The 12,416-nt window shown below is 44.7% G+C and overlaps 1 protein-coding gene and 1 non-coding gene across 6 annotated transcripts in view; one reads left to right on the top strand and one right to left on the bottom strand.

Moving 5' to 3' along the window:
- Positions 1–12,416, bottom strand: part of znf385c (zinc finger protein 385C) — a 116,082-nt gene that overhangs the window by 75,198 nt on the left and 28,468 nt on the right. For all 5 annotated transcript variants that reach the window (XM_054758368.1, XM_054758366.1, XM_054758369.1 and 2 more), the window contains one exon: positions 3,984–4,295. In XM_054758368.1, the coding sequence (XP_054614343.1) occupies positions 3,984–4,293 (310 nt within the window). In that variant the 5' untranslated portion in view covers positions 4,294–4,295. The remainder of the gene's footprint in view (positions 1–3,983; positions 4,296–12,416) is intronic.
- On the top strand, positions 11,950–12,043 carry trnai-uau (transfer RNA isoleucine (anticodon UAU)). Its single transcript has 2 exons — positions 11,950–11,987; positions 12,008–12,043. It is a non-coding gene; the product is annotated as a tRNA-Ile (tRNA).

Genomic DNA, 12,416 nt, shown 5'->3' with positions numbered 1-12,416 from the left:
CCTAACAGTGCTAATCATAAACAAATAATATAAACGTGCTGCTTGGCTGTGGGTGCGATGTAAACACAAGCTGCTTTTACACTGCTTCATCCATCCATTTTCTATGCCGCTTGTCCTCACTAGGGTAGCGGGGATAGGCTGGAGCCTATCCCAGCTGACTTTGGCCGAGAGGCAGGGTACACCCTGCGCTGGTCGCCAGCCAATCGCACGGCACGTATAGACAAACAACCATTCACACTCACATATGGGCAATTTAGAGTCGCCAATTTACCTAACATGCATGTTTTTGGAAAATGGGAGAAAAGCGAAGTACGCACGGGGAGAAGATGCAAACTCCACACAGAGATGTGCCGGGATGTTGTTCATTATAAACTGCACTGACCCGCACCGTGTTTTAAATTTGGACCGCCACAAATAGATCTGGGGCTACCTACTGGTCCTCGCTCAAAAACACATTATGATGCACACCGCCACAGTAGGTGGCGGTGTGCATCATAACTCTGCTTCTTAACACACCTCATATGGGCCTGGTCTGCCAGGGAATAAGAAGACGGAGCAGGAGGGATCAGTGCTGCCACCTTGAGCCGAGGTCACAACCGGTCATATGTGCTTCTACGGCCGATCTACGTGCAAAAACAAATGCAAGAATGTGACATACTTATTTTCCACAGGGAAAATCACAGTCTCAGAGGTCCTTTGTGATGTCAAACTAACTCTACAGGCACTTTTTCGAGTTACAAGAAAAATCTTACGCACTTGGTACGTCTTTGTGCGTCGTCTGATCGGCCAGCATGTATCTTTCGTACATTTTGCTGGTGTCCGGTTTGGGCAAAATGTCAATTGTTTTTGTGCATTCCACTTGCGGTTTCGGTATGTGTATCATGCGCCACACATGCAAAATGGTATAAAAACTCTGTAGGCCAGTAGTTGGCAACACCACTTTGTAAAGAAAATGTTTTCATGTAAAGAAACAACCAGAATTACAAATGTTTTATTTATTTGTACTTATAAGCTGTGTTATAAAGGTCACTCAATCATTTTCTATGCCGCGTAATCCTCGCTAAGGTCGCAGGGGTATGCTGGGGCCTATCCCAGCTGACTTTGGGCACTGTGCAGTTACAATATCCTATGAGAGAGTTCTGTGTTACTTTTGCCATAAAAATAAATTAATGAAGGTCTCAGCTGCTTCCTGTGAGTCAATGTTAATAAAATTGAAGAGGACTCAGACAATCCGACATTTGAGTCAACTCTGACCTTCTCCCATCCCGGAATATATTCACATACATTATTACTATATTGTTTCCTTGCCGCCTGGTTGAAACTTTCAGGAACTTCATTTGGTGACATTTGTTGAGTTCAAATATTTAAAACACGCGGCAGGAATGAAGAGCCGAATTGGACGCTGCTTTTCCACTAAAACATTTCCAAATGTTTTAGTGCGACTGGCTGTGGAAGGAGGGTTGAGAAGAACGGGGAACGCACGCTGACATGGAGACGCTCAAATAAAGACACATTTTTAAAAGCAAAATGCACTTTGTTGGTGGAATGTATGACTCTACGCACATGCACATGTGCCCACGTGGGCTGACATAAACACGGATGCGCCCAAATGCATCGTGTCTATGTCAAAACAGTCTAAAAATATGAGGAGCAGACACGCATTAAGCAGGGCAGAGGAGCTGAGGACACGGCAGCAGCAGGGCGGCAGCCTGGGGGAGTCAGCAGAAGGTGAGTGGAGATAAGGCTGCACGATTGTGACTGCGTGTCAGAGAGAATCTGCACACGGCATCCGTTCAGCCTCGCACACTACAACTACTACTACACAATCTTTTTTTAACACATGCACATTTACATCACCTGCAGCACTCCTCCCGCCCCCCCAAAGGGACAGTTGGACGAGGTGACCCGGGACCAACATGACATGGTTCATTTTAGAAGAAGGAAACAAAAGCAGGCCTGACAAGCCCTCGACAATGACTCGAAGACGAATGTTAATGAACTCCCTTTAAAAGTCCCAGATGATGCTATTTATATACTATAACCATTTTAAATGCGTCTCAAAGGTGCCACAATAGTGTACTGGCAGCGTGTTAGCCTTGATAATGGAATTTAGAAGTGCTTTTAGGAAGACCTACTGGGAAAAAGCTGTTTTGTGCGTCTGCAGCTTTAATGCTAATGAGCTGTGAGTGTGCATCTCCAACAAGTGCAATTTATCCCCTTTCGACATCCATTTCTCCAACGTCATAGATGCCATCTATCACATACAAACAATATAAAGAAGTGGGACAGCAGGTTAGGTTAATTGGCGACTCTAAATTGTCCATAGGTATGAATGTGAGTGTGAATGGTTGTTTGTCTATTTGTGCCCTGCGATTGGCTGGCGACCAGTCCAGGGTGTACCCCGCCCGTCGCCCGAAGTCAGCTGGGATAGGCTCCAGCATGCCCCCGCGACCCTAAAGAGGAAGAAGCAGTATAGAAAATGGATGGATGGATGGATGGGACAGCAGGACACAAACGATGGTGCTAACATTACACTCACATTTTAACTGCAAGCATGCTAGGTTAGCCTATTGGCTAAAGAAAAACGAAACGATGTAACTTATAGCTCTCAAGTTTGCTCCCAAGCAGCATTTTAAGTTGTGTGGTGACTATTTTTGTAGTGACCTGAGTGTTATTGTGCATCAATACACGCAGGGAGGTTGTACAATTCGGAATGTGATCGGAAATACGGCGCAGAACACTGCCAAGAAGTTTTAAGATGGTGACCTTGGAACAGATTATTTCTATTTACACTATTTTTGTTTTTAAACTCAAACAAACTGGAGGATTGTGTTCCGCTGTACATTTTTGCCACATTATTTTCACAAACTGCACAGTAACCCCCCCCATGTGTACGAGTCATTTTACCTTTTCCAGTCCAGGCAATCAGAGAATCAAACATTTAGGTGACTCCCACAGGAAGCCACTGTTGAAAATGTGCATACCTCAATTATTAGTCACGCATTTCACAATGTGTAGAAAGCTTGATGTCAACCATGCAAAAAGTGTGTACAGCTTCTCTGTTTATGTCATTCAGACATACAATAGTGTTTAAATGAACTTAATTATTGGTTCCATCCAGACTCAGACAGACAGAAAACAACACTGCTGAGTTTTCAGTCAAGTCTTTTTGGTGTGATTCTGTTTCTTCTAAAAGTTGCTTCTCTTTTGCTCCTGTGGCAAACAAACAGATAACTAAGCTGGAGTTGTTCTTTCCCTCTGTGATTAATTCTCACATGACAACTATAAAAGTTTCTGTCTTTCACAAAAGCAACTAGTGACAAATCTGGCGACTCTTTCTGGTGTTATTGAACACGTTCAAAAATCAGCACATTGAAAAGCACAGACAGGCAGCTCCGTCTTGTGTGTGACATTAAAAAAGTACAAAAAGAAGCGGTAGAAGAAAGTTGATTTGTATTTGTAAATTCTTTTTGTTTTTGCTTTTTTCAAGGCCAATTCTGCAAATTAGATAGTCACATCAAATACTCACCACCACCGTGACCCACCACCACCAATAGATTGTAGTCCTCTGGAAAACACTATACTTATTTCCAAAATTTAAAACACATATGATTTAAAACGTGTGTGTATATTGATTTTTCTATTGCGTCTGAATTTTTTTGCCACCCATGAAGTGGTACCAGTGGTAAGTACCAGAGGCAACCTAATTGCAGCCTATACCACATCAACATTCCCCTCACTAAATTAAAAAACAGCACTGAAAGAGTGAAATAGTCACACAAACTGCTTACTGGTCGTGACTCCAACTCTAAATGAACTTTTTTGACTTGTCTCATGAACACAACCATCTTAATTAGCTTCTAATTACTCTGCAGTGTGTGTGTGGGTTTGTGTGTTTAACCGAAGGCAAATAAGATCCAATTTGTTGAACTTGTGTTGGGTTGAAGAAGGCTGACAAAGGGAACCATTAGCTCCGCCCCCACCTGTGCTGCTCGGGCTCGTCTTGCCACCGTGGCTGATCTGCTTGAGCCTCTTCTGGTGAGACTTGCCGTTGTAGTGGATCTGCGCCTGTGCCGCCGAGTTCAGCTGGATGTTGCAGACGTCGCACAGTGTGTAGCTGCGTTGCTTGCGCTCCCTTTTGGGCCTGTGCAGTGAGGAAGGGAGCAGGGCGCCCCCTGGTGACGACCTCTTTGACACTACGGCCTGGTAACAACGCTCGCCGTCCATGTCGCCGGCCTCTGGCGTGTCCGGCTCGGCGCTTGCCAGGGCGGACTGGCTGAAGGGACGCTTCATACCTAATGGAGAGAAGGAAAAAAATCGTTAGCAGCAGGTCATGTATCCATGTGGTGTTGTTCTCCTGTTATAGCTATTGCATGTGGAACACAGTGTACAAATGTGATGGTAGATCCCTCTGGGAAAAGATGATATCCACATTGGACACGCATGCTGGAATTACCTCTGATTCCCTGAGGTTGTATGTGCAACATGACACCATTCTGGACAAGTTTGCAACACCACACACTGACAGCAACAGCTGGAAACCCAAACAACAAAAAACAACAAACATGATGATGGCCAACATGGAGCGGCAGTGCACAGAGGCACCACAGGGGGGAGACAGAGAGCTACAGTGCTCATGATGATGCTCAGCTTGACCTTTATTTTGGCAAGCTGTTTATAGTACACTAAATTGATGTTTGAGTGATGCATTTATTTTTTTTTATGCTCAGCGGTCATTGATGCACCTGCGGGCTCATCAGCTTCTTTCTAGTTCATTGCAAAGGTGTTCTTCCACACCAAACTCGTCCAAGCATGCCGTGATGGGCCTTTAACTGAAAAGGGCCTCAGCCAAAGTGTTCCTGCCAAATTGGAAGCATGCATTTGTCCAAAATGTCTTGCTATTGTTGATATTTAGATGGTAGAGGCTTTCCAGGTAAGAGAAAAGAAAGGGGATGTTTGTTTCACATGCAGCCACAGCGGTTATAAATAAATGAATGAGAAAGGCTGGTCTTATCTCAATGGAGGATTGAGACATCTCTTGTAAAAATACAAATAAAAACTCCCTGAAATACACCCTCTTCTGCATTTCTGATTCAAGTTATTTACAGTACGTAAATACCACAACCACTCACACTCTGACACACACACGCGCACACACACACACACACACAGAAAGACATTAAGGCAAGCAGTGTCCATGAAAAGCCGCTTTCACGTTGCCAATCTGGGAGCACTCAAGAGGCTCCATCAGATGTTTTCGCAAAAGCTGCGAGCGAGGCTGTTGCACCCTGGCACTGAATGAAGAAAATCTCTGTGGTCCCGAAACACGCAACCTACGCACACTCCCGACAGGCTACTCAGCAAGACGGCCCCTGGAACTAGCGCTGCCGTTAAACATAACGGAACATACAGACGCATGTATTATGTACTAAATCATCATTCCGTTCACGTGGAAGACACAGTTTAACATCTATTATGCATTTTAACGTTGTCCGTCAACTATATAAACAGCTTTAAACATGGTGTTTATGCTGATTCAAGCTAGATTGATGAATGATGATTAATTCGCAAAACATGCCGTACAAACGTGTGAAGTCACTGTGAAACCTGAATATTAACCAATGGAATTAATCTATACTTAATGGAACCACCGAGGTCCATCAATTCATTCCTGGTTGACTGTTGTTTTGTTGCGATTTAAACATTTTCATAGGAAATAACACAAATAGCAATAAGCTGTGGTCGTTCAACAAACTTTACTAACTGTACAGGCAATGTTTGTCACCACATTTTAACACTCTTAACTGCCATGCAAGCACAGAAAGAAGTTAACCACTGAGTCGATGTTAACCTTGATAACAAGTGTTGTAAAAAAAAAGCCATGTAGAGCCAAAGAAAAAGCAAAACGCACAACTAGTGGTTCAGATTTCAAGGTTCCGGTGGTCAAATTCCAACTTGTACGAACCCAGGTTAGACGATATTAGGTGTAAATTACAACGTTCATTGCTCGACACAGGCGGGCATGAGGGGCCGTGCCGGATCATAGCTGAGACTCCGCCCACTGGTTCAACCAGCCTCCACCTGTGAGTGATTGATGGCAGCAAAGAGCTTTACGAGGCTCTTATTAAGAGCGGCGGGTCCAGAGGCCATGCTGAGATCTGGAGGATGAGCACGACAGGAGATGACCCCACCCCCACCTTCCTCATTCACGGCCAACACGGCCACCATCAATGACCCGCTGAAAGGCCCAAGCAGCTCAGCGTAGCGGCTCAGCAATAAAAAAACTATTTATGATCCGACGTCTGCGGCTCCAACTTCCTAAAATACAACACAACTTTCCCACCACCACCACCAAACTCCATGCGCCCTCCCCCCCAGCTCAAAGCAGCTGTGACCACCTTGAAGAACGCCCCCACCCAACCACCGCAGCCACAATGGGCTCTGGGTTTGGGGAGGGGTGGAGCTTCCTGTTGCTGCTACGGCTGAAAGTGGCCCCCACCCGCCTTTCTTAATCACTCCAAGACTGGGAATCTGAGCCGGAGACAAGATCACATGACCACATCTAAAACAGGCGTGGTCAGCTTCCAAGAGTCATAACATTAGGCACACCTGCACAATGTACTGAGACCTAAAAAGAGCTGGTGTAAAATATTTGTTCACTGTTGTAGTTGTTGCTTTGAGTGCACTGCATTATACCGAGAGCTCTTCCTAATATTTTGAGATGCCTTATTTCGCTCTAACAGTTAAAAGAGTATGCATGTGTCGTGTAGTTGTCTTAGTTGTATTACGTGGTAATGCACAGTTTAGGACTATACTTTAGAGTAGTTTGTGTACAGCCTGTATAGCCGTATAGATGTACTATCTACTGAAAATTCATCAACAGGAATTATTGTCTAAATAGCTGGCAACTGGGGGTGTCACAAGATCCCGTGTCACAAGATCTCGCGAGATTAAAAGGTGACAAGATTCTAGTTTAGAATCTTTAAAATGTCACGTGGGCACGAGGCCCGCGACGCTAATAAATAAACAAATTAATCATATAATAAATGAAAATGAACTGAATAATGTTGCCTGCCTCAATATATTGCCATGTGCATGCGTGTTTGTTTTCCTCGTCTCTCACCTCCATGCAGGGAGTAAGCAGATTCACTCTGTGCATTGGTTTCAGCACCGTGGTGTGTTTTTTCCATAGAACAATGGCCTGAACAGAGTGAGCCCTTTTGTCAGTCATACAGTGTCTTTGTCTCGGTGGGTGGAGGCGGGGCTGCTAGCATACACACACAGTGCAGAAGAACATACTACAAGTTATATTAGTACATTGCAGTATTTGGGGATATATTTTTTCATTGAACTTTTCTTAAATGCTAAAATCTTGCTTCGTCTCGTTCTCGTAGACCCAGTCTTGTGTATCGTCTCGCCTCGACTCGTAACACCCACACTGGCAAGTGAGTAGCAAGATAATTATGCTTCGCCTCCAGCCAAACATGGCGGAGGTAGCACGCACGAGTGCTGCTGGCACCGGGGAGCTGCGGTTCATTGAGGGCAACATCAGTTCTGACTTTTTTCGTGACACTGATGCAGAAAGTGGGGCCGCATGTCAGTTTTCCAACACGACAAGGAGCCCAAACGCACCTCCAAGATGACAAGCGCATGGCTGAGGAAGATGATGGTGAAGGTGATGGTGTGGCTGAGTGCGTCTCCTGAATCCAACTGAAAGGTGGAGGAGTGCAAGATGTCTAACATCCACCAGCTCCACCAGTGATGTCATCGTGGAGGAGTGGAAGACGATTCCAGTATCAACCTGTGTTCAATTCCGTGCCCGAGAGGCTTAAGGCAGTGCTATGAAGACAATGGTGCTCATACTGAATATTCCCACTAAGGTTCGATGTCAGGTGTGCTGACTTGTGTCGCCTGCTATTTAGACAATAACGAGTCATCTCCAGTAAATCTATGCTGCAATACAAGCTGTACACTGACTCCTCTAAAGCACATCCATGTTTACTTTCTATAGTATTGTCTCTTGACAAGATAGAATAAAATGCTTGTTGCAAAGTGAGGCATGTACTCCCTTTTATGAGATACTCTATGAAGTGTTAATCCTCTCAGGGGGGAGTTTACACTATCTTGATTTTTCTTTTTCCACGCATTGCAAACACAAAATCCACTTTAAACACGCACAGATGGACAAATAAGGCATGCATCAGGGGAAAATACATGCCTTGCTCAAGGGCGGCTCGGAAAACCACACTACAGCAAACACACCCTGTCAATGTAACATCTGGTCCTAACAAAACGCATAGCTAACCAAAGTATGCTTGCAAATAAATGCAGGATGCGCCTTGCCTGATCCATTAACCAAGAAGCATGGAGGCACACAAAGTGTAATGGTTCTAATCAAAGTGTCATTAGTGTCATCACTGCTGTATTGTTACTGTAAGTCTTTGTGTCCTCCTGCATCAGACCTGATTACATAACGACTGTGCTTCTCTAACGAGTGCAATTACACTTAAAGCGAACGAGGGAGCTTGTGGGGGGCTGCAGATAGAATGCGCCCAGCTCAGCAAACAACACCAACCATCACTACCTGGCCTGAGAGTCAATCAAAATCAGCGGCACAATGTATTGATGTGTTTTCGCTCATCTATGTTTGCAGTGGGGGGTTTTGTTGCCCCTCGTGTGTGTTTACTTGTGGCCGTGTGGAAACGTGCGCAGCATGCCATGGACCCTATCACAAGGAGATATTATCCCTGTGTGGATCTAAAGACAAAAGAGGTCACACACCCAGGATATGAATAAAGTGCATGTATAGATGATAGGCACAATGCAGTGGAAGCTACGACACAACAATTTTCTGGAAAAATATGTCTCCATAGTAACTGCAAGGCTTCGAAACCGCAGACGCATGTGACGCCGAGCGAGACGTCAGCATGATGTGAGCTAAGCAAACATCGACAGTACGTGTTTTGCTTTTTTGCGTTTTTGAGACACAAAAGAGGAATCCAGCCCCCACAAGTTAGGTGAACTAAGCAGGGGTGTCCCAATCTGATATTGATATCAATCCAATATCAGCAAAAAAAAAAAACAAGCATCGGGTTGTATCGGCCTGCATCTAAAATCTCCAGTATCAGCACTCCGATACAAGCAGTCCATTCCAGACTCCGCTCCAGCACTTGTATCCAGCAGTGCCCGCACCCGGCATGCAGACCGTGTCGGAAAGTCCAAAAAAGACGGCGCAGCCGGGTGCCAAACCCGCCATGCACCAGTCCCCCGCGGAGGCACACGCACGAAAGATCATGTAGAAGAAGAGACAAACCTCGCCAAAAAAAAACCAGTAATCATGCTGCGCTCTGTGATTAATATCGATAAGCTGCAATATTGGTATTGTATCAAAGGTGAAAATGTTGTGAATGAAACCAACACACGTAAGTCAGTAAGTTCATGCAAACCAAAGTTCAAACCAAAAAGCTCTGCTTTACGCGTCCACACACAAACACTGAGTCTGAGTTTTCCTTCACGGTCAATTATGCATAATTACATACTGGATACTACTGGAAACGATACTAATAACTATTTCATTTGTCACTTACACGACAGAAGCTAAGATGTGGATATATTCTTCGAATAACTTTCTGTATGCATTTGAGTTTGGACACGCCGACCATTCATGACAACATACCACACTTCCTTCTTTTTCCACTGTTTATTTTTCTCTAAAATTGTGGTTTCAATGCTCAACAAATACCATCTGAGCCCAATATGAATGCATGACGACTAATGTTCTGCGAGACTATCTAAATGTTATCTTTCCAACACTTGCGTGCCTGGTGGTAGAAGCACGTGCTTGACAAATAGTCTAAACGTTTTGAATTAAGAATGTATATAATATTACCCCACCCTCAACCGTGCCTTGTAAAGCGACGTCGGCTCTTTCCTAATTGGAACAGCGCCGCGCCCCATCAACTGCCTCCATCTAGCGCTCCCTTATTCATTTTTCAACCACACACACAAAGAAGAAGCCATCCAGTTCTCTCACTATTCAAACATTCTTCTGCCTTTAGCTAAAGTTAGCCCGTTCACATATAACCACAAAGTCTACTGGGGAACTGCCCGAAAGGAGTAACCACAGATACTGGGAGGGGTTCCGTCCAACACTGGATATATTTAGACAGGGGCAAATCCCCAGGATGGCGATGCAAAAAGGCCTATAGGATGTGTTTATTTGACTTTCTGATTCTGTGCTTTGGGCCGTTCCTTGCCCCTCTTTGCGCAAGCGAGCACCTGACACAAGTTGCAGCATCCAAACAAGCTTCACCACCAAGAGATGTTTGCTACTGCATCCAATTATTATTCATCCCTTTAGCCACGCGCTGGTCGAGGAGCTACCCAAAATGCTGGCGGTTTCCGAGGCACGCCAGTGGTTTTTGGCGTAGGCTTTAAGAATTCTGCATCAGACACGGCGTGAAGGACATCTGCCACCGATGGCGTAAACACGGAGAAGCCTCGGATGTGGTCGGAATGATGCACAGCGACAAGCCTAGCCTGGCCTAGCCTGTTTCTCCCATAATGTAACTTACATGCATTTGAGGCCTGTTTACTTATTTAGCTCGGGAGTTTTCCCGCAGTGAAGCGGCAACATGCAGCCCGCATAGCACGTCCGGTGACGTTCTAAGATAATTGCGGGCCAATAAATCAAAAGACCCGCATCACAAAGCGTTTGGTGTGTTTTGTCAGATTGTCACAGAAACCACACACACACGACAGCAGCTTAAAAGGCACCTGCTGTCACGACACAGACGCAGTCATCCTCCCTTGGTCTGCTTTGTCATTTTTCGACATAGAACAAGGTAGGATTCAGAATTTGTGCCAAAACGCGAAACAAATGACTGCACACAGAGACAAATTGCATGCTTGATTGCCAACAAATGCAATTTAGGGAGGCTGCAGGGGTAAGAGGGGGGATGAGGTTATGCAACAAGCAAGTGAAGCTCAAAGCGGCTGTCATCAAATATTAAATAACAACAAGAAGGGGAAAGTCACAACTCTGTCTGACAGGAGAAAATACGGTGAGGTCATCAAAATCGTATTACAGGCAAGTAAGAAATGAAATGTGATGGGATGTCCAACATTGCCACCTAAAGGACTGGAGTGGAAATGCAGCCTATATCTTTTTATGACGTTTATTTGAGTAACATTTATTAGCAGCATGCCAGGCACTTTTTAACCTCTAGTATTACCCCAAGACTTAAAAATTTCACTTGAGGCCTCTCTGTCACGGACCACCTTCTCAAACCACTCATCCATGCCGTGTGCATGCTGACACAGTAGAACTGCATTTTCGGGCCAGCAAGTGGTCTCGATGGCACAACTGTCCCAATAAAAGTAGATATAGAGTGGTGCTTAAATGCTGCTTCAGCTTGCGCTGCAGGTGTGTATGTGGGGAAGAGCGGGGGATGGACACGATCTACCATTTGGCATTCAAAGCATTATAATCCCAGGATCAGCGATAGTGTCACTGTTGGCATGCGAGCCGCCCTGTGGAAAAAGCTGTCCGTGCATCCGTCATTCCCAGTGACAGAGCTTGTTATTCGTGTTGCCAAGCTACTCAAAAACAAGGGCCAATAAAATAATTAGCGATGGGGGCAGCACAGTGGTCCGAGGGTTGGTATCTTTGTCACAGAGCAAGACGGTTCCAGGAATCTTGCGATTGGACGGAGCATTTCTGTGCAGAGGGTTTACTACAGTATGAAGACTCTAAATTGTCTTCAGTGTTTCCAAAATTCACACACGACATCAGACTGTCATGTGTCACAAAAATACTTAAGCTTGGTTAGTCGAAAGTTAAATTGTCTTGGACTTTACTGTCTGCAGGTTACTGTCATATCGCGTAACATACTGGTGTTTTTGTGATAATGAAGGCATTTTTGACAGATCTTACAGGTGGCTATGTCTGCTCCAGTGGCGCAATCGGTTAGCGAGCGGTACTTATAAGACAGTAACCTGCAGAGTCATGCCGAGGTTGTGAGTTCGAACCTCTCCTGGAGCACTTAAGCTTCCAGATTTTTCCATCAGGATCAATCTATCGTTGACATCAAGGACAATTTAGAGTCTTCGAACCTAGCCAATGTATTTTTGTAAACATTGAAGACAGTTGTGAGTTTTCTATGAACAAAGGGTTTTTCCAGGTCACGATCAGTAAAGTAACTACCTAATCACATGTCCAAGACATCTTTAGAGTCTTCAATGAATGTAAGGCGTAAGATCCATCAGAAATGTCTTCAGTATCACAAAAACACCAATATGTTACTTGGACTCTAAACCGTCTTTGATGTTTACAAAAACACGTAGGTTAGTTTCATAGATGATTGAGTAAGGTGCAGTAATGGATAAAGAAGGAATTAGTACGCAGAACGATGCAT

The sequence above is a fragment of the Dunckerocampus dactyliophorus genome, chromosome 18 (assembly GCF_027744805.1).
Source record: "Dunckerocampus dactyliophorus isolate RoL2022-P2 chromosome 18, RoL_Ddac_1.1, whole genome shotgun sequence".
In the NCBI taxonomy this organism is placed as follows: Eukaryota; Metazoa; Chordata; class Actinopteri; order Syngnathiformes; family Syngnathidae; genus Dunckerocampus; species Dunckerocampus dactyliophorus.
This window is presented reverse-complemented; position numbering and strand designations above follow the sequence as displayed.